The following is a 22,615-nucleotide window of genomic DNA, read 5'->3' as shown; positions in this document are numbered from 1 at the left end:
TGAGAATTCTTTGTTCACACTGTATACTTCTTGCAGCTTTAGACAGCATAAGAACGTTTATCTTGTGTGTTTATTTTTATTTTTTCTTGAGGCAGGGTCTCGCTCTATCACCCAGGCTGGAATGCAGTGGTGCGATCTCGGCTCACTGCAACCTCTGCCTCCTGGTTTCAAGTGATTCTCCTGCCTCAGCCTCCCCAGTAGCTGGAATTACAGGCGCCCACTACTATGCCCGGCTAATTTTTGTATTTTTAGTAGAGAAGAGGTTTCGCCATGTTGGCCAGGCTAGTCTGAAACTCCTGACTTCAAGTGATTTGCCCGCCTCAGCCTCCCAAAGTGCTGACATTACACGCAGGAGCCACCATGCCCAGCCTGTCCTGTGTGTTTAGAAAGACAAACTTCTTGCCCTCTCAGGGAAGTGGGCTCTCACTGACACCTTTACCTGAGAGTCTGGAGAGAATCTTTGGAATGCCTGGATCCCAGGGCCCTGGAGAAGCTAGTACCTAAATTCGTATGATCTCATTTCAAATTTTATTTTAAAATAAATGAATTATTCAGGACACTGGTTACCTCTGTGGGTGGGGAGGTGAAGGGAAGGGATTGGAGAGGGGCCTGGGGCATTGGAAATGTTCTAGGTCTTAGGCTGTATGGTGAGTTTATAGGATACGCATTAGGATGAGTTAGAACTTCCATATATATATTACATAGGATTACTTTGTATGCATCAGTTTTTTCATAATTAAAATGAATAAATTAGTAATTTGGGATACATTTTTTCAAAATCATTTTGTAACAATTAGGCGTATGATTTTCCTTATGTTATTATTACAATATTTATATATAATGTTGGCATTGAGAAGCTTCTGGTTGATGCTTTAATGGTAATGAAACCATAGATTATGCAATATGAAAAGAGAAATGATAATTTCACAAGGCAAAAAGAGTATTTTAAATATAGTCATCCCTCAGTATCAGCAGGCGAATATAAATGCTATGTACATAGTTGTTATACTGTATTGTTAAGAAATAATGACAAGGAAAAAAGTATGTACATGTTTAGCACAGATGCAACCATTGTAGGCCTAACTACATTTTTGATCTGGGTTGGTTGAATCCTCAGGTATGGAGAGCTGACCATACATGATTAATTAAATTATATACATACATACACATATGTATATATCATTGTGACAAAGACCTTGATATGTACCAGACTATTGCATGCTTTTGTCTTGATTTCAAACAAGTAGGGAAAATGGAAAAGAACTCTTAATAATGAAAAGGTAAATTTTCTTTTTACAGGGAGACCTTTATATCCATAATTTTCCCATCACTTTCAAGGTAGCTGCTAAAACAGATCTGAAACAGAGAAAAGATTAGACACTGAGCCATCTGACACATGGAGTTGTACCTTGTTCAGTGATACCCCAGATGGCAGCTGCCAAAAGGCTGAGTTTCTGAGGTGACCCCAGAGAGGGCTTTTCTGAGAGCGCCTTTCTTACCATGTCCTTCAGCCAGCAGAAAAACAGCAACAAGAGGTAACAGACTGAGCACTAGTCATGTTTTAGGGACTACTAAGTGCTTTGTAATCTGCATTAAACCTTATAAGGAAGAACTGTTTCGATGGCCATTTTCCACTTGATGAAATGGGCTGAGAGAGGTGGAGTAGAACAACCATTTTGAATCCAGCTGGGATTCTGGGATTTGAATCTAAGTCTTCATGACTCTAGATCCTACTCTCTGAAAGGCACCTGTCCCACTCCAAATCTGTCCCATCCTCCCCAAAGATAGTAGTGATAAATGTAAAATATAAGTTTCTCTGTTAGGAATCAAATCAGTTCTTATCTTTTTCATATTTAGAGAGAAAAGTCATTTGATGAATTTTCTAAAAACTGGTAAGAATGGAGAAATCCTACATAACTTAGTTTCATAATTAAGCTTTGTTTGAAGAAATCATGCTAACACAACATATACCAAATAAAAGACTTCCAAAATTGATAGAAAATGGGATTGTAGTAAATCACCGTAGTTTTTTTGTCCTTGTTGACAAAGACGCCAAACTTTGATTCCCAGTTCCTGACTATTAACTGGTATCATTCTGCCTATCCACTCATCTTTCTTTATTTTTTACTTTATTCACTGTAATCTGACCTAATCTCTTTTATTTAGAAATATTATCCATAAACGGTTTTTAAGTTTTAGAAAGCACTCTACATGCAGTACATTGTAGAATACACTCTTTTCCAAAATATGCTTTATTTTCCTAATCAATAGCCATAGACTTTTTTACACACAGCAAGATCAGGATGGCTTTGTTTGTCCAGGGGCCCACATTATGCAAACAGCTTAACTGGGTGATCTTAAGGGGATATGTCTCCTAGGCTTGAGTTTCTTAATATTTAACAGGCAGTTTTAAAATTCATTAGATCAGGGATTCTTGGCCAGAAGGCATCGGCCCCCAGGAGGTCTGCGGACGGAGGTTCATGATGCCACTGAATGTAAGTGCCAAGTTTGGTGGGTGCATATGTGCATTTTTCTTGGAGGAGGGTCCAGAGCTTTCATCAGTGCCTCAAAAATAGTGTGTGGTCCAAAACTGAATACATAACGTTCCCCTGCGGAAGATGATTCATAAGGTCAGAGACAGCCTTACGTTTTTAAGAGTGATGATGTGACTAAGTCCCTGTCCTAATGATGTACAGTCTTGTTGAAAGAAGTCCAGTGAAAAGTCAAGAATAGTCATATCAACAGCCTTCTTTGCCTTAAGCAGGGAAACTCGATCTTCTCTGTTTCTATTTTTCTGTTAAATGGGAATAACACAGGAGATTTTCTGAGGGCAAACAAAACAATGACTTTGCCTACACATATAAGCAATTTACCTGAAGAAGCATAAAAAATAGTTCAACTAGGCACAATAGTCTTTGTTGAGTCTATTGCTGTTGCAGGACTTTCCTTAGTTCAGCTAAAGACAGGGTTCTTGTCTGTCCCACGGCGACGAAAATCTGGGCTCACAGATGGTTTAAGGGGTGAGCAAAGCATTCGCTCTTGTTGCCCAGGCTGGAGTGCAATGGCGTGATCTCGGCTCACTGCAACCTCCACCTCCCGGGTTCAAGCAATTCTCCTGTCTCAGCTTCCTGAGTAGCTGGGATTACAGGCACCCACTGCCACGCCCAGCTTATTTTTTGTATTTTTAGTAGAGATGGGGTTTCACCATGTTGGCCAGGCTGGTCTCGAACTCCTGACCTCAGGTGATCCACCTGGCTCAGCCTCGCAAAGTGTTGGGATTACAGGCGTGAGCCACCGCGCCCAGTGACAGATCTTTTAATTTGAAAGTATGTGGTGACTCACGCCTGTAACCTCAGAACTTTGAGAGGCTGAGGTGGGAGGATTGCTTGAGTCCAGGAGTTTGAGACTGGACTGCGCAACAGGGCGAGACCACATCTCTACAAAAAATAAAAAATAAAAGTAGAAAACTAGATGGCAAATTCTAACTTTCTTTTGTCCCCTGGAGTGATCAGTTTTCTGAGAGAACTGAAGGGAAATTTTGAGCAAATCTAGCTACTTTGATAATTTAGATAGTTTCAAAGGAATATCGTATTTAACTTCTTAATGGAAAATAATGTTCTGATGATAAAATAACAGTAATTTCATTTTAAAAGATTTTATTTAAAAATGTCAAGGTCCTGATGCTAAGCATTTTGAATAAGTGTTGGGTTTGCGTGTGTGAGGGGTTGTGTGTTGTATAATCATTCATTGGCTGTTTCTATTAAATCATGTAAAAAAGTCTCAGTGATACAGTTCTGAGAGGGGACTTTAGAGACCCCATGGATTTTAAAAAATTGCTTCTTTTTATAGTGTAGTAAAAATATTTACTTTCAAATGTCTAATCATCAAGCCATTTCAGAAGCCCATAAAAATGTATGAATGATGACAACAGCAAGTGTTTTCATTCCCTTTATTTATGTCTGTAAGCTTCTGAATCTGATAACGTAACTCTACAATAGGGGCCTTTCTTCTGATCAGTGAGAGGAACTCATGTTGGGTGCAGAAAGCAGATGCTGTGAACGTAATGAGCACATCTTGGAAAGTGAGAGAGCCATTTGTTGGGGAACCAAGCCCAGTGTCGGCCAAGTATGTCTGCTGGAGATTTTCTCATGGATAAAAGCATCACTGCTGGTTTCTCAGAAAATACATCACAGCTCCTTATGCCTGTAATCCCAGTACTTTGGGAGGCTGAGGCCAGTGGAGCACTTGAGGCCAGGAGTTTGAGACCAGCCTGGCCAACATGGTGAAACCTCCTCTCTAATTAATACAAAAACTAGCTGGGTGTGGTGGCGTGTGCCTACTCGAGAGGCTGAGGCAGGAGAATCGCTTGAACCTGGGAGGCAAAGATTGCAGTGAGCCGAGATGGTACCACTGCACTCCAGCCTGGCCGACAAAGTGAGACTCCATCTCAAAAAAACAAAAACAAAAAAAAAAGAAAGAAAAAAGAAAATACACCACAGCTCAACATTCTTTCGGCCAAATTTTTAAAAATAACTTAAACTGGTGCTAATTCTTCCAGCTGAGACAACACAGTCCTTCCTCAAAAACTGTTACCGATCACAGCCACTCAAAGCTCTTCAGTCAGTCACGAATTCCTGCCTTTCATCTTGCCTATGGTTCTTGTACCATCTATGATGTGCAGAACAATCCACAAGCCTTTCATATTTTTATTTTTTTATTTCCATGTTGTAGAGAATCAAATTAGATAATAATAATAATGAGTTTATTGAATGTTTATTAGATGAATAACACTGTGTTAATACTTTCATGTCTTACCTTTTTACATCGCCACAAAAACCCAGTGAGGTGGATACTTTTACTACCCCCATTTTGTAAGGGAGGATACAAAATATTTGAAAGATTGAATAATTTGGTAGATCCCATAGTTAATAAGTGGCAGAGCTGGGATTTGACACTATAGCTGCCCAGTGCTAAAGCTCATGCCCTTAACTGCCAACTGTACTGCCTGCCATCATTATGTGTCTTGGGGTTGCCTCATTCATATAGAGCATAAATGTTCCATTCAGACATAGCTAATTCTGGGGCCGGCGGTGGTCCGTCTTTACTAGACACACATAAAATGTCTAGCACTTTTTTATACTTGCTGAACAGGAAGAGAACTGGGTTTCTCTCTCCCTCTTTCCTGGCCAGAAGTATGTATTTCCTGGTGATGCAACAGCACATCCACACATAATCCAGAGCAGACAGATTAGGAGTGCAGATGGGAAGAGATATAGAAACAAACAAATCAAGTGTTGATGAAGATGCACGTGGACCGGGGAAGAGGTACATGAAGGTGCACCAAGGAAAACAGAGATGAAGGCAGAGGAGAGGGATTGAAATAAAAGAAACAGAAAGGGAAGCAGAATATAGTGTTTTTTTTGTTTTTTGGGTTTTTTTGTTTTGTTTGTTTGTTTGTTTGTTTGTTTTTGCTCTGTCGCCTAGCTTGTAGTGCAGTGGTGTGATCGTGGCTCACTGCAACCTCTGCCTCCCAGGTTCAAGTGATTCTCCTGCCTCAACTTCCCGAGTAGCTGGGATTACAGGCACCAGCCACTATGCCCAGTGAATTTTTTTTTGTATTTTTAGTAGAGACAGGGTTTCACCATGTTGGCCAGGCTGGTTTCGAACTCCTGACCTCAAGTGATCTGCCTGCCTTGGCCTCCCAAAATGCTGGGATTACGGGAGTGAGCCATTGCATCCGGCCAGAATGTATCTATTTAACTTTTTACTCCCCTGAGATTGGTGGAGAATAATAAACAGCAAAACTAAATTTTTATCTGTTTGTTCAAATGAGTAATTGCTTTTAAAATATAGTTTAATTTGAGATGTGAGCAAATAGTGCCTTTTGCTTAGAAACAATGCATTAAGGATTTTCACTGATTACTGCTCATTCCATTCTGCCTACTGAATTTTTTTTCTCCCTCTTTTGGTCACGATTGCTCTGAAGTTACTAATTCCCTTAGAATAGGAGCTTAGTGACTACTGGGATACTATCTCTACTGGTGACCACTGATTCCTATGGTTCGGTATAGTATCTTGCATTTTGTAGGTATTCAGCATCTGTATTTCTTTTTATGACAAAATGAAGTACTTCCTTCCTTTTTGCCAAATCTAAAGACCTTATCTCAAGAACTCAGAGTGAGAAAGCCAAATGGAAGACAAGGAAGGACGAGATAATGGCATAAAAGTTGCACAGGCTAAGGGGCAAGACAAAGAAGGAAGTTTTGTTTTTTTTTTGAGACCGAGTCTCACTCCGTCACTTAGGCTGGGGTGCAGTGGCGTAATCTCGGCTCACTGCACCCTCTGCCTCCCAGGTTCAAGCAATTCTCCTTACCTCAGCCTCCAGAGTAGCTGGGATTACAGGCACCCACCACCATGCCTAGCTACTTTTTGTATTTTTAGTACAGACGGGGTTTCTCCATGTTGGCCAGGGTGGTCTCGAACTCCTGACCGCCCACCTCAGCCTCCCAAAGTGCTGGGATTAACAGGCTTGAGCCACTGTGCCCAGCTGGAAGAACGTTTTTGATGCACTACGTTTGCAGTCGAGGTTATTTGAAATGAACTGGGCTAAAACCCTTAGAAGGAGATATGTGGACGACAGAGTCTCAGGACAGCTCGGATGCAGTGAATAAATGCCAGTCCTAAGCACATGCAAGCCAGCATGGCACAAAGTCTGCAATTAGCTTGCAAAATAGTCTTTGAAAAGGTCTATTTCTGAAGAATAAAATGTGTAAAAATTCGCTTTATTTTAATCTGTGGTTATAACACCGGGTAAAAGTACAAGTTTTAAATTATTTATCATTTCAAAGTAAAACTGCATCTGGCAATCAAACTCAATACTAATTAAATAAAAATAACAGGGTATTTTTATTTGAAAAGCTTTTATGGGTAAGGAAAGTCGATGGACTTTTTCTTCTCTGTAGTATACCCCATCCCCCACACTGTCTGCAGGGGTGAAGTGTACAAAGGCTGTGGGTCATCTTTAATAAGTATGAACCCATACGGGGTACATGTTATGTTTGAGGATATAAAAGTATAATTTCTTGATCTTTTCTTCATTTTAGATAGGTTGAAAAGCACTAAGCACACACTTCCCAACACTGTTACTCTGTGGGTCTATTCTCAGTACCCAAAATAGAGCTTGTAGTGGAATAGATGCCCAGTAAAAATGTGTTGAGAGTAAGTAAATGAATCTGCAGCTCTGAGCCTTGGAGCCACTCTGTTTCCAGTAGTTGGTAACTGCCCTCCAGATCAGGGATGAAATCTTTCTTTTAGTTCCCTAAATTCAAAGAGAAGTTAAGTCTTCTCCCATCTGGGCTCAGGTATACTGCATAGGGCCATAGAATTATTTTTTTTCAAAACAGAAAATTGCCTTCATTTTTATTTGGCTTTAAATAAAGTAACATATGATCGTAGTAAAGAAAAATCAATAATACCAAAAGCGAGAAAAAAATTAAAGTGACCACCAATACCCCAGAGAAAATGGCTAGTCTTATTTTAGAGGAGGAAGCCAAGGTGTGGAGCTAAAGGAAGAGGGACTTGCTCAGGGTCTCATGTGCCCTTTGTCTTCAGATCAAAACCATGATTTTAGATGGCCTTGGTTTCAGCTTCTGGCCACCTGTTTCCTGCACACACCCTGCACTTTCCCACCAGAGCTGGCTGAACCATGAAGCCTGACTTTCACTATTCCCATAAATGATCAGATTTTACAAAATCCTGAAGGGTGGGCATGGGCTTACCAAATCTCAGAATAGCAGAACTAGAAGGCTCACCTTGAAACATGGAAAGGTAAACTTAGTACAAGTATAAGGAATTATGTAAGTACTACTCTTAAGAAGAAAGAAAGAGAGAGAGAGAGAGAGAGGAAGGAAGGAAGGAAGGAAATGAATGGAAGCAAGAAAGAAAAGGAAGGAAAGAAGAAATAAAAAACAGAAAAGAAAACAATGTAATATCCCAAAAGAAGTAATACAGACAGAAATATAAATTAAACAAGGTTAGGATTAATTTGTGTAAGTTTATTTTAGGTTATTCAGGGTACATAACTAAGATTTACTGTGTACATTCCTTTTACATCTGACATTAAAAGAAGACAAATTCTTCCACACAAAACAAAAAAGTCAAAGGAACAAACCATATAGCCGTGCGGTCAATTCTTAAGCAAAGTCCTGAACCTGAAGAAACTGGGTTTATTCACTCTAATGACAGTATGGCTCTAACCACAGCAATTTAGTTCTGTCACACCTCTGTCAATGATTCCCTGACCCCCTGTTCACGTGGAAAGGAAAGAAGCTGACAATGGCAATCTAGCCTGATGCCCAGTGTCTACATCCTCAGTCCTGAGCCTCTCTAGCCACAACTCTATCAGGTCTGCCCCTACACACTGGCCTGTCTGCTTCCTGATTCTGTTACACTTTGGTTTCCTAGCATGCTGTGAGGTATATAAAGGCAGGAACCATGTCTACTTCTTTACCACCATTATTTTTCCCATCCTGGCACACTTAAACCTGGTTAGTGCTTAATAAATAGTTGTTGGATGAAGATATTTTGTAGACTATCATGAGAACCTGAGGTGAAATAACACAGCATTGGAAGGAATAAGAGGTGTGGTTCACTGAGCCCGGCCACTGCCCACAAGACTTCCATGTCCACCATGTCCACTCAACATTGGGCCTCATACTCTCCCTGGTTCTCCCCCATCTCCCTGGTATGTTGTCTTCTTTGATGGTTTCCATTATACTTTGATGACCGCTCACTTTTTCTACACTTGCTTTTTTGGGACTATCCCCTCAGGTTTTGTACTAGCACCACCATACTGTGTCTGCCCAAATTTATTTCTCTAATAATAATTTCTCTCCCTTTTTGAACAAAGAGTGAAATTTCCTATCTCCACATGCCTGCAGGAAATCCCCTTTTGGATGTGGTTTCTACCTGAAATTAAACACTGCTCCTCTGACCATTCAAGAAGGAAATCCTCCATTTGGGACAAAGCAGAGACTTTCCTTCCAGCTCCTCAGATGTATATTCTTTGGAACCGTCTATAAGTTCTTTGCTCTCCTAAAGGGTTTGCTGATTCTCCCTCTGTAAAGACTCTCATATTTGATCTTTCTTCCTTTCCATACTCACTGACCTGATTCAGGCCCTCATTACCATACTATCTCTTCCAGTGCTGGTATCCCCATATTCTAGTCCACTGTAGATAAGTTTCTCCAGCATAATGTCATCGCACATAACTCCCTTGTTAAGTCTCTGTCTATTCCTTGTATGGCAAATAGGAACAGCCAAGATATACAAGTCCAATCCATTTTCCCTTAAACACTCAACAGGTTTCTTGCACCAGGATTCTTATTTCCACTTCTGCACTTTTGCCGGTGTCATTCCTTCACCTAGACAGGCTCTGTTTCCCTCTTCATTGCCATCATTACCTCCTCCATGGCTCACCTCCACCAAGAAACTTTCTCTGACTAGTTCCATTGCAGGATAATGACTACCTTTCCTTCTCTTGGCATGATTGTTTAGCTCTGGCTATGCTGCTATGCTATTTCTTGTTTGGCTAGTGATAATGGTTAATAATAATAATAGCTATCATTTATGAAAAACTATCATTTATGAAAAACTACTGTGTGCTAGGTACCTGACTAGGCTATTTATGAAGCTCAATAATCTTCCCAACAATCACACAGGCTATGTAGATATTATGCCTGTTTTATATATAAGGCAACTATGGCTTAAAGAGAAATCATTTGTTCAGGGCCACACAGCTTGCAAATGGCAGAGCTAGGATTTGAACCAACAGAATGCAGGTACCATCCATAGTGCCTTGTGGACATGTTTAGTCATTTCATGAATGCCAGCTGACTCTGGCCAAGTTTATCATAGGCAGTTATTTTATCTTTTGCTTTTGCATTCTCCACGCAAATAAGTAGAACATAAGAACAATACTTTTCATTATAGGTGTAAGTTTTCAGTTTTCTGCTGTGGTATCGTTAAAGTGTCATCTTTTATCTGAGCATTGGAGTTACTGGGAAAAAAATCGATTTGATTTTAAGGTCATTGTTTAACATTTTTCTCTCTGTGAATGCCTAACCTGCTTTCTCAAAAGAACATCTGATTTAAGTCGCATCAAATACCACACTGTCCTTTGTTCTGAGGCCTAAAATGTTAAAATATGCATTTATGCCCCAGGTTTTATATGCCAATGCTTTATCTCCCCAATTTGACCTCATAGTCACCACTGTAGAGGCCTCACACGACATTAACAGCTTCCAGTTACACCCAGAATCTCCTCGGTAACATAGCCCGTTATTAACCTGTACTATGTGGATCCCTAGAGTTGGATACTTTTCTAATAAGAATGAAAATTTTTCGCAAGATTCATCCAGGGCTTTTTGCCTTTATATTTTTTAGATTGAAGACTCTCATGTCCTAAATGGTTCCAATATTCAATACTTGACATTTTTTTGTCATTTCTTATTATATAAGCTTTTTAAACCTTCATTCACACATTACTTTTGTCATTTAAAACATTCCAATGTGAAAGGTATTGATTAAATGCAATTATCAATATGCAGTTATCAATTGATTCCTCTCAAATCTCTCTTTTTCTTGATTCTTGTTTGTTTTCCTTTTTTAAATGCTTAATTTAGAGTCTTAGCAGAAAAATTTTCCATAACTACTTTTGCGAACAGTTTGGTGTGCGATATGACCACATTTGGCCTCTCAAAAGGATGGTCTTTGAGGCCTGAAACCAAGGTTGTTGATAAGGGAATACAAGTATTTTTCACCCTAGATCCTTACCTTTCTGCTTCGAGTCGCATCTCCTCCCTCTTTTGCCTTCTAAGTTCTCTGCGACGCTCAAAATCATCCATGGTGTGATTTCAGGTTCAGGGAGACCAGATGATGTCTGGACCTGAAAGAGAGGAGGTAGAGTCAGTATCATAGATAACTCAGTGTGTTACCTCTCCTGAGTCACTATGGGCCCTCTTTCCCATTTGTCATTCTCCTGATTTTTCTTTACTCTTAGAAAGCTGATAAGGTAGCCAGTGATCAATTTCTGACTCCTGAGCCGAGTTAAATTCAGTCTCATTCATGAATCTCCTAGAGACAAATAAGTAAGATCCCAAGATTATTTATTCTTTAAAAAAGACCTCCGGAGACAGAGAGGTTTTGAAGACTTGAAATATTGGTAGAATCACTTGAAATTCTACTGAATGATTTTGCTCTTTGTAACTTGCTGAACCCCAGACCAAAGTTATGAAAAAGTGAACAAAGGAGGAGGAAAACAGGAATGACAAACAGAAAAGAAAAGTGGCAAGAAGAGGTATATGTAGGAACTAGGAGAAAAGTGAAAGCGAGACATAAAATAATACAGTGTCTAGGCATATAATGTGCATATTCTCAAAGAAGCATCAGGATTTTAATAAAGACTGCAGCAGTAACATCATGAATAAACATCATGAAGCAACATTTTAAAAAGCAGTTAAGTGGTGATCAAGCTGTTTTCCAAGCTCTAAAATCACTGCTTTTCTACAGATGTAACCCAACCATTTTACCCTTTCCTACCTCCTCTGTGATGGTTTTAATTCCGGAAAGACCTTCCCCTTCCAGCTCTTTAAATGAGGAGCCCGTTTCCCCTGCGTTTCTGTGCCATGGAGTCAAGTATTCCAGAATTCCCCTGCAGCCCCCAAACCCAAAATGACTACCAGAAAGGGGGAAGCGGGCTCTTTTTGTCCTTGCTTTGTTTACAGAGCTGTCAGTGGTTAGTTAAACTCGGCCTGGAATCTGGCATTTAAGGCCTGCTTGAAGATTGTTTCCTGTGCGGAATGGGAGGCCTCCACTTCCTCTGGAATCCTAGACTCTCTGCTGCGCTCGAATCACAAAAATATTTTCCAGCCCTTTCTGTGCACATGAGACGAGCCATTTGCCCTGTGTGAAAAAATCAGGAGCTGTACAAAACCTAAAGCCATCACACCTGAAGGCATCTTTGTTTGACGGAGCAAAAAACAAAACTTAGATTTTGAAGCCAAGTTCAGAAACCTTCTTAAATAAATTGTCCAATTATTTTATTTTCAAAGGTTTTTTCCCCTCTAAAAAAAAACCCCACAAAAACAAAAATAAAAGCTCAGCCAACAAAAGCAAAACTATACAATGGTTGAATTTTTCCCCTTTTTTATCCTCTAGGGTATTATTAATGCTGCTTATAAATCTTTAGAAATTCAAATCTTGGTGTTTATTTGGAGTTTTAAATTTTTGATGTTTATCTATCTTACTCTTACCAAGAGTACTTCCCTAGGCTTTGCTAGTTATGAAGGAAACAACCCATTTTCCTTCTTATTATTTCATTGACCATAAAGAAATTTTTCTACACTTTCCAATCTAGTCTATACTTATCTGAATGGAAAAAGAAAAAGTGATTTGAGAGTTCCCTAAGAGGCCATCCCAGGGCCCTTCTCCCTGGGGTGGGCTCCTGTTCTGACCACAGGGCAGGAGTGTGTGAGGACAGCCCTGTGGGCAGTAGGGTCTAAACTCGTGGACTCGAATGCCAGGTGCAGTGGGAGAGTAGACTCTTCTCTTCCTTCCATGTGGTCTTTTGTTGCATATAAAGTGCCTCTTGAATAACTATAGCAATAGCAAACAGACATGGGAAAAAGAGGTCCGTCTATAAGCAAACAATTTTACCTTTTAAAATTTATCCAAGTAGCTTGAAGAGCATCCTCTAAGCCTCTGTCTGGTTTTTGCTCCTACCTCATCAAATTTAAGTAGTCATTCTGGCTGTTTGTCAGCAACAGCGGTTCTCAGCCTATACCTCTGGTAGAGGTGCCAATGAGCAGTGAAATGAATACCTCCAAGCAGGCTGGAGATGCACATGGTCTGCAGAGCCGGGCAGTGTCTTGGAATACTTAAAAGGGAAGTGAAACTAACATCGTGAGGTCAGTTTGGCTGACCATCCTCACTGGCTCTTAACCCACGCAAATTCTTTTTCTCCTACCCATTCTCTTCTCCCACTCCTCACCTTCTCTTGCTTACTTGAGCACTTTCTCTTTCCCAGCCATAGAAAAACTACCTGCCATTTGAATGCTGCTGAGTATACATGTGGGGGCACCCAGAGGGAGAGAGTGTGTGCCATTTCCTACAGACCAGTGCTTTTCTAGGTGAGGCTTTGTGCACATGAGTGGGTGTAGCTTAGAGGAAAGCGCAAAACCACATCTGGGTACCATGTGGTATGACTCTCAGTGGTGTGTGTGTCTTGTGTGGGGGAGAGAAGTTGTATGTGTTTATGAAAATGGCTCCCAGTATCAACCCAGGATGGGGCTGGAGATCCTCCTTCATCCCTGCACCCTTATATCACAGAGCTTTTCAGCCCTTCTCTAGCATCTTTCCTTTGTAAGAGGAGACATGTCTAGGTAGAATGGTAAGTGATTTTTTTTTTTCTCTTCTACGTCCCCAGTCCCCAGGCAGTAATCCCTCATTTCCTGCCCTACCCCTACTCAGTGCTGAATTCTTTTCAGCAACATTGGTTAGGAAACAAACTCTCAACCAATGAAGGGATGAAAAGTCAAGACAGGGTGATTCCATCAGTCGTGAGGCTCTGGGTGTCACAAATAGAGTAGTGTGAAAGAGCTAAGTATTGATGTTAGTGACAGATGATGCGTTCTCGGAGAGTTTTATGAGAATCTAAATTTTTGTGCTGGAGGAGGGATTGTGGTCATGCTATTGAAAGATTTACTGAGGTGACTTCTTTTGTAAAGAGGGGAAAAACAAAAACCTTAACAGAGGCAGATGTCATTACCTATGGATATGTCTGTGTTTTCAATATGGATTCTCATAGATTGGATTTTCTTTTAAAACAGGGCATGCCTACTCTGCCATGATTAAGAAATAAGTCAGTGTTAAAGGTTTCAGGCCAGATGCAGTGGCTCATGCCTGTAATCCCAGCACTTTGGGAGGCCAAGGTGGGTGGATCACTTGAGGTCAGGAGTTCGAGACCAGCCTGGCCAACACGGTGAAACCCCATCTTTACTAAACACACAAAAAATTAGCTGGGTGTGATGGCAGGTGCCTATAATCCTAGCTACTCAGGAGGCTGAGGCAGGAGAATCACTTGAACTCGTGAGGTGGAGGTTGCAGTGAGCTGAGATTGGGCCACTTCACTCCAGTCTGAGCGACAGAGCGAGACGCCATCTCAGAAAAAAAAAAAAGAAAGAAAAAAGATTTCAAATCACCAAACACACTGCCCTTCCTGTTTTTTTTTTTTTTTTTTGAGATGGAGTTTCACTCTTGTCACCCAGGCTGGAGTGCAATGGCGCGATCTCGGCTCACTGCAGCCTTTGCCTCCCAGGTTCGAGAAATTCTCCTGCCTCAGCCTCCCGAGTACCTGGGATTACAGGTGTATACCGCCACACCCGGCTAATTTTTATTTTTAGTAGAGACGGGGTTTCACCATGTTGGCCAGGCTGGTCTCTAACTCCTGACCTCAGGTGATCCTCCCCTCGGCCTCCCAAAGTGCTGGGATTACAGGCATGAGCCACCGCACCCGGCCTGCCCTTCTTTTTGAACAAAGCCACGAGCCTGCGGCCCAGGGGATTGGCATGATGTGACAAGAGGCGTGTCCTGCATCTTACCACCACGCCAGGGCTTCCGGGACTTTCCTCTCTTTCCTTTCCTTCCTCCTTGCTTTTTTTCTCTGCCTCTTTTCAAAGGCAGAATATTGAGTGGTATTTCTTCTGACATTAAAAAAAATTTTCTCTTTGTCACTTTTTTTTCTTCTCTGTCTCCCACCCTATGTCGGAAATGAAAGTATATTTATATTTATTAAGATCAATTTATGGCTCTTTTCCTTTAAAAATTTAGTTCAATAGCTGATGTGCATCTTTCAACCAAGAAATGTATTATGTTTTATATTCACAAAGTTTTTGCTGTTTTTCTTTTTCCCTCTATGGGCATGTAGCCCTCACTATAGATATTTCCTGTGATGCCTTTATAAGGAGAACTAGTAAGTTTCTGCTTTTGTTTGGGTCAGTGTTGGTGGCAGATAAGCCATTTTAGGTGTGTGTGGGTATGCTCACCTGTGTCACCTGTGCATGAGCACGTGTGTAAATGCAGTCAAGGCAGGAGATGTTTGTGAGCAGGTGGCTAACCCAGCACTCAACACTTAGGGACAAGGCCACGTGGAAGAAGCTAAGTCTTATCTACTTTTTGGGCAGTGCCAATATTGATCTTGGAATGCAAGAAGAATAAAATCTGTTGTGTCAGGGGCACTGAATAAGTTAATGCAGCATCCAAAAGGAACTAACATTTATTGAATATGTACTATGTGGCAGGCTGTTTTTTAAGCCTTTAACATTTTTAATGAATAGACTGATTTCTTAGAGCAGAAAAAAAGCGAATAGAGAGTACAGAGTTTCCATATATTCCCCCCTCCCCAACTCCTGCCCACATTTTCTCCTGCATTTGGAGATAGAGTCTTTGCAGATGTAGTCAAGATGAGGTGATTAGGGTGGTCCCTTATCCAATATGATGGTGTCCTTATGAAAAGGGGAAATTTGGCACAGAGACAGACACACACAGAGGGGAGATAATGTGAAGACATGGTGAGATGCCATGAGAAAATGGAGACAAAGAAGACCTAAAGCCACCAGAAAGCTGAGAAAGAGAAATGGGACAAGCCCTTCCCCAGTGCATTCCCCAGAGCCTGGCCATGCTGACACCTCCATTTCAAACTTCAACTCTCCATAACACTGGGACAAGAAATTACTGTTATTATAAACCAACTAGTGTGTGGTACTTTGTTATGGCAGCCCTAGGAAACTTAGGAACATCTTGCAGTAGTGTGGTACATTTGTTCCAGTTGACAAACCAATATTCATGCATTATGATTAACTAAAGTTCATAGTTTACATTAAGGTTCACTCTTTGTTGCACAGTTTCATAGGTTTCACCAAATACCGAATGTCATGTATTCACCATAGTAGCATCATACAGAATAGCTTCACTGCCCTAAAAACCCCACCTGCTCCACTCATTTATCCCTTCCCTCTCCTTACTCCAAAACCCTGGCAATCACTGATGTTTTTATGTCTCTACAGCTTTGAGTTTTCCAGAATATCATATAGTTGGAATCATACAGTATGTCTGTAGCCTTTTCTGATTGGCTTATTCCACTTAACAACACACATTTAAGTTTCCTTCAAGTCTTTTCATGGCTGATAGCTCTGCTGGGCCATTAAAATATATGTAATTTTACTTTATCTGGGTAACAGATCTGTGAGGTAGCTAGTATAATCCCCATTTTATGGAATTTCAAAGTGCATACACTTAACCACTATAATAGGACTAATCCACTATTTCTCTCTAGGATTTGTTTCCCATTTCAGGGAACAAACAAGAGTGCGCCAAAGAAGTTCTGAGAGGACTATTATCAGTGATTGCCACATTGATCCATTGGATCATATAACCTTAGGTAAGAAATAATCCTAAAAATTACCTATGCCTTCAGTTTACAACCTGTTTGGTTTAAATCATAGAATTATCAAGTCACAAAAGATCTCAATTGAATTAGCCTTCCAAATGCTTATTTCATCTCTGTTAATTTATTGTTAGTGCTTTGTAAAATTCGTAACTCAGGATGGCTGTATCCTCGACAGCATCATTGCATACTTTTCTTCAATATCTTAGTTTCTTCTCTTATATTGTACCTTCTTCATTACACATCTTCCTCCTCTAACCCACTGTATCCTCATTCACAACATCATCATTTCTCTGCTCTCGCAAGGAACTCTAGTCTTGGAACACTCAAAACCATTATTAGACAGGTCCTCTCTGACTAGTCATCATTTTGCACCCACTGTAAATTTCATGATTCAGCTACTTCAATGAGGCCTCACAAAAACATTTATACAATCAATATACAATAAATATTTACCGAACAGCTACTATGTGCCAGGTACTGTTCTAGACACTGGGATATAACAGTGAACAAGACAGAAAAGGTCTTTGCCTTCCTGGAATTGATAGTTTAGACTTTCTTGCTTCTTTAAAGTTCCACCAGGCTTGTCACACCCATCTTCAACCTTGAATCACACCTATCACCTGCTTTCTGTTTTGTGTTCTTGAGATTCAGTGCTTTGTGGGAGAAAGAGAGCAGGTCGTGTATATCCTAAAGATTTGCATTCATTTCACTTGGGCCATCGCTGCAACTCATTGATGTTTCTCTTCATCCTACAGGTATTGGGTGATTTCTGGGTACAACATACTCCAGCAGATTTCCTACCTCTGATCTGCAATGATCATTGCTCACCTTGACCCTTTAACTGTTTTCCTTCACAAACCCTTGGCAAATAGTGACCTGGAATGAGACCTAGGAGACTGAGACTGAAGCTCTATAAGCTTTGTTTCTCTATAAAGTGAGCTGGTTGGAGAGAGAATATTCCAAGTTTCATCTTACGCCACATAATAATACTATGGCTGTATACCTGCTTGAGCCAGCAAAGCTGGAGGTATCACACATGACATATCCATGCTTCTTCCTCCTTCCCAGACGTAAATGTGTTGAGTATCTAAGTCTGTTCTCATTTAATTTTTTGATCTAGAAACCATTAACCTTCCTTTCAAGCTGATCATACCACAGCATCCTACATAAAAATATTTTATCACCTCTCAAATATGTCTTACAACTTTCTACCTCTACATTTTTACTCATTCTTTTTAATCTACATCTTCACTATCCATATTTTTATTCAATCATGAATTTCAGGCTCAAATTTTACTTCCCTCATGATACCCTTTCCTGAGAACCCTAGCTTAAAAGTGACAATTCCCTCCTTGAATATCTATAATTCATTTTGATAATCAATAACACACTGTCGGCTGCAGCTCATCAATTGTTCTCTTTAGCTAGTCTTTAAATATTTGTATTAATATTTTACTTTCCATATGCTTTTGTTCTTAAGGCCACTTATGAAAAGATATAGTCTTTAAAAAAATTTTTCCACAATTGAGACAGAGGAGGCACTCAGAAATTGTAGCCAATTTGAGCCACTGGATTGCTATTCTAGATTTTACCATTCTGAGTATGGAAAATGTAACTCAAGCCAATTCATCTCTCTGTACTTTATTGACTGATCAGTGTTTACAAAGTGAATCAAAGACCTTGGTAATTGACTATGTATGAATCTCAAAAATTATATAAACCCACATTTGCAGTAGTCACACAGTAAATCTGGCAGCACTTTCTTTCCGACTGTACCAAATGAACTTTTGTCCTTTTCAAAAAAAATCAATTTGTCAACCCACTTTGCTCTTTTCTGAGCTCAGTGGTTCATTTGGGATTCAAAAACCAAATAAACAAATGGATTATAATGTACAGTTTGCACTTAACTTTAGCTCAACCTTCACCATCTTGTTCCAAAAATCTGTGCTACTTTAAAAAAATACATGCATTTACCAAGGCAGGTCTGTCAAGAACAGCAGCATAGAAATAAGAATGAATACAATCAACCTGAGGCACTTTGTCTTCTCAAGGTGTTTCTTTTCTCTAATCAATGGAATCCAACATACTAAGGGCAGGTTATCAGGTTATGACCTGTTTTTCTCTTGCCTTCCCCGCACAATCTTTTAGCATTACCATTTCTCTATTTGTACTTCTCCACTAGCAAACAGAAGACCTGGCAGATTTAACATTATTAAAGCCAATGTCTTTATGCCCTTTCTTTCACCTTCTGAGTTGAGCAGACAGTTTGAGTAGTTTAGATTTGTGAAATGATGGTTTTTGTATATACTAACTTCAACACTTAGGAAGACACCATGTTTAGGGACTTTAGGTTGCATCTTCAAGTGTTATCACAAACATCACCACCTTAATTTGGAGCACTTTATATTTTTCAAAACTTTATGGTTATCATTATTTGATCCTCCCAAGTAAAAAGAATCAATTCAACCCCATTTAAAGAAAGGAGACTGAGACATATAAAGCTTTGACATTAGCTCCTTAACCACTACAAATCAGTGGAAAACCAGGATTGGCATTTAGACTAATTTCTAAACCAACTTGAAAGTTGCTTAGAAGAATGAAGAGAAGTGAAAATTTGGGACACGACTTCTTCTGTTTTCTTTTCAAGCATTTAAATACTTTTCCTTGATGAACTCAAGGAGAATTAGGCTGAAAGACAGAGTTTAATGCTAAATTAGAATAGGCATGCTGCTCTATTGGCCCCTAGAGAAGAACAAATGACATGAGCGTAAACCCTAAGGCAAGGTGGAAATTCTCCACTAACTTGTGTCCATGTGAGAAAAAATGCATAGACTTGCTACAAATATGTAAAGATGCTTTCTAAATGTATGCCTGACTAACAGAGGCATTCACAATATTATCACATATAATTCAGATACGGGGAGGGCTGGCTCCAGCGCAACTACCCAAAAATGGGGGGTGCATGGAAAGGGTAGACCCCTATCTCTGAAAAAGCCAGGGAGAAGAAGTGGCCATCTATTTAGGGTTATGGTGAAAATATATTTTTTAAGATTCTAAGGCTATGCTGTCCAATATGGTAGCCACCAGCCACGAGGTCATTTAAATTTAATTGAAAATAAATAAAATTTAAAATTCAGTTCCTCAGCTTCACCAGTCCCATTTCAAGAGCTCAGTAGCCATTATGTATTTAGTGGCCCCCATATAAGACGGCGCAGAGAATGTTTTCATCACTGCAGAAAGTTCTACTGGACAGCTCTACTATAAGATCTTCCAACTCCCGGCTGGGCGTGGTGGCTCACACCTGTGATCCCAGCACTTTGGGAGGCCGAGGCAGGTGGATCACAAGGTCAGGGGATTGAGACCATCCTGGCCAACATGGTGAAACCCTGTCTCTACTAAAATTACAAAAATTAGCTGGGTGTGGTGGCGCACACCTGTAGTCCCAGCTACTTAAGGGGCTGAGGCAGGAGAATCGCTTGAACCTGGGAGGTGGAGGTTGCAGTGAGCCGAGATCACGCCACCGCACTCCAGCCTGGTGACATAACAAGACTGTCTCAAAAAAAAGAGAGATCTTTCAACTCCTAATATGAAGTGATTGTACTGAGTGAAGTAATGCTATGCACTTCAGAGACATGAAGGTATGTTAGATATGGTTTCTGTCTTCAAAGACCTTACAATCTCATAGAAAAGATGTGGTAAGTTGTGGGGTGTTGTATGGGTCAGCATCTCAAAGCATGGCTGTGCTCTCCTAATTCCCTCATTGGTACTCTCTCCATTTTCCCATGGAGGCTTTTTGGATGGGGGCAATCTAGCTGTGACTGGGCACTTGCAACTGAGGAAGTGAAATGCTTGGCAAATACAAAAGAAGCTGAGACACTGGCTGAAGAAAGATCACACTTCAAGTTAAGTAACAAGGCCCAAGAGTGGTTCACATGGAATGAAAGTTCAGAAGCCATGGGCCTTTCCCAGTTGTAAACATGCTGCAGAGATCACCATATTTTACATAAAAGTAGTTTAACTTGTGCATGGCCTTCTGGACTTGCTGAACTACTCAGCTAAAAAAAAAAAAAAAAAAAGTCAGCAACTCATGTGCCTGCTTTTTGTGACTGGTTTGTTCAACTAACACTTCCAGTTTAGTGATACAGAGCCTTGGCCAGCTATCTTGCTAATATAAAGTAGGATAGCTTAGATGGCAGGATGCAAATCCATTTATAGTGCTGAAAACAATTCAAAGGTGTGTTCTAGAGGTGCTTTGTTAATAGCAGTATTTTTGTATGTGAAGGACAAGCTGTTACTGAGCAGGGACTAATTATTCTCTAGTGAATTATTTGACTTCTATTCATCATGATCATCAAGTGTGTTTACTGTATTCTGGAACTGCAAAGCAGGTTAAAAACTATCTTCTAGAAGTTTATAATCCAAGGTGAAAAGGTTTGAAACCCAACTAAAGGATGTTATCTGCTATGTCCCTTGGATGTAACAGACATATAATTTAAGCATATATATTTACAGATAAATAATAAGTTGAAAAGTACTTAGATTGCTTCCTCTTTCTTTATATTTAGATAGTAATTTAGATAGTAATGAGTCCTTTAGATAGCAGTTTCACTCATTTATTAGTTTGGGGATACCTGGACTTTTCCTCAGGTAGGGAGTGGCTCAGAGTTGGGGCCTGCTTAAGAATAGCACAAAACTGGCCGGGCGTGGTGGCTCACGCTTGTAATCCCAGCACTTTGGGAGGCCGAGGCGGGCGGATCACGAGGTCGGGAGATCAAGACCACGGTGAAACCCCGTCTCTACTAAAAATACAAAAAATTAGCCGGGCGTGGTGGCGGGCGCCTGTAGTCCCAGCTACTCGGAGAGGCTGAGGCAGGAGAATGGCGTGAACCCGGGAGGCGGAGCTTGCAGTGAGCCGAGATCGCGCCACTGCACTCCAGCCTGGGTGACAGAGCGAGACTCTGTCTCCAAAAAAAAAAAAAAAAAAAAAAGAACAGCACAAAACCATAGGATCTTTGAACAAATGACTCAATAACCTGAGTTTGTACTGATACCCATGTTGTATTTCTATTGGAGCACTTAGTCTATAGCTTGTATTTTAATTACCAAGTACATATTTGTCTTCTGTAAAAGGTTGTTATCTCTTAGAAATGATTACTGTCTTTCGTGATCCCTCAAAGTTCTTAACTGACTGTTTTTCTTATACTCCGCATTAGGCTCACACTTGTTGAGTTGGAACAGATGCCAGGGCAGTGCTTATTTGTTGAACTTAGTTGTTAAACAAATGAACTTGGCTAAGACGTTATCAAAAGGCTGTTTCTCTGGCTGAGCTCTTAGTAACCTTGGGAATGGTGGTGGTTTACTATGGAACTCTATTTTATATTCTGATTTGTAGTTGTGGTTGCTTTTCTCTAGTGGAAAAGAACTTGGTCTTAGAGAGACATTTCGATTTCAGGAAGAGGAGTATTAGGCATTTAACTGAGGAAATAGGTTTGTTCTTGGATGTTGAAAGAAAAAGAAGACAGGATGAATAAGAAAAGAAGAGAATCAGAATTCAGCTGATACACTTCAAATTTCCGCAGCCTTTGGAAACTTCTTGCTACCCCTCTATCATAATTAGAAAACACTGACATTCAGAGCCAATTAAATGTTTCCATCAGTCTAAAAAAACTGTTGCCTGATTTTGCTCTCTAACCATGCTCGGTAATTAGAAACATAAGGCACCGTTCTGGAGGTTTGCTTGGGAACCTACCCTTCCCAGGCCTCGCGTGGCTACCCATTGGCTACAGGACTTTTGTCTTTTCTCACCATCTCTCTTAGGAGCCCCAGCCCAGATCACAGGTGAGGTTGCCATGGGCATTCCTGGAAAAACTAGAAACTTCCGGTGCCACTTTAGACTTTAAAAAATGCAGAAGCTCACTCTGCCTGCCTGTTTCCTCGCTAAAGCACTATAGCTCTGTACTATACGTGGAAGGCAACAGTTCGAGGATTCAAACCAAAAGAGGCAAAAGGAGGATCTTTGTGACAACCAGCTTGAAATGGCATCCTTGTTCGCTTCATAGAACAAGAAAGCTGTTCCAGCAGCTGATGTTAGAGTTCCTCACACTCTTGCTG

At 40.4% G+C, this 22,615-nt stretch overlaps 1 protein-coding gene across 12 annotated transcripts in view; it reads right to left on the bottom strand.

Moving 5' to 3' along the window:
- The window catches only part of CALD1 (caldesmon 1), a 225,817-nt gene that overhangs the window by 91,957 nt on the left and 111,245 nt on the right, over positions 1–22,615 (bottom strand). For 11 of the 12 annotated variants that reach the window (XR_010159001.1, XR_010159000.1, XR_010159006.1 and 8 more), the window contains exon 3: positions 10,834–10,945. Coding sequence is in view for 7 of the 12 variants with exons in the window: in XM_054655212.2 (XP_054511187.1) it covers positions 10,834–10,904 (71 nt within the window). In the remaining 5 variants the exon portion in view is untranslated. Of the gene's footprint in view, positions 1–10,833; positions 10,946–11,598; positions 11,658–22,615 lie in introns of those variants that run through there. The other variant, XR_010159002.1, reaches the window with a different exon arrangement.

Source organism: Pan troglodytes, chromosome 6 (assembly GCF_028858775.2).
Source record: "Pan troglodytes isolate AG18354 chromosome 6, NHGRI_mPanTro3-v2.0_pri, whole genome shotgun sequence".
NCBI lineage: Eukaryota > Metazoa > Chordata > Mammalia > Primates > Hominidae > Pan > Pan troglodytes.
The sequence above is the reverse complement of the archived record's forward strand: the minus strand, read 5'-3'. Positions and strand labels throughout refer to the sequence as shown.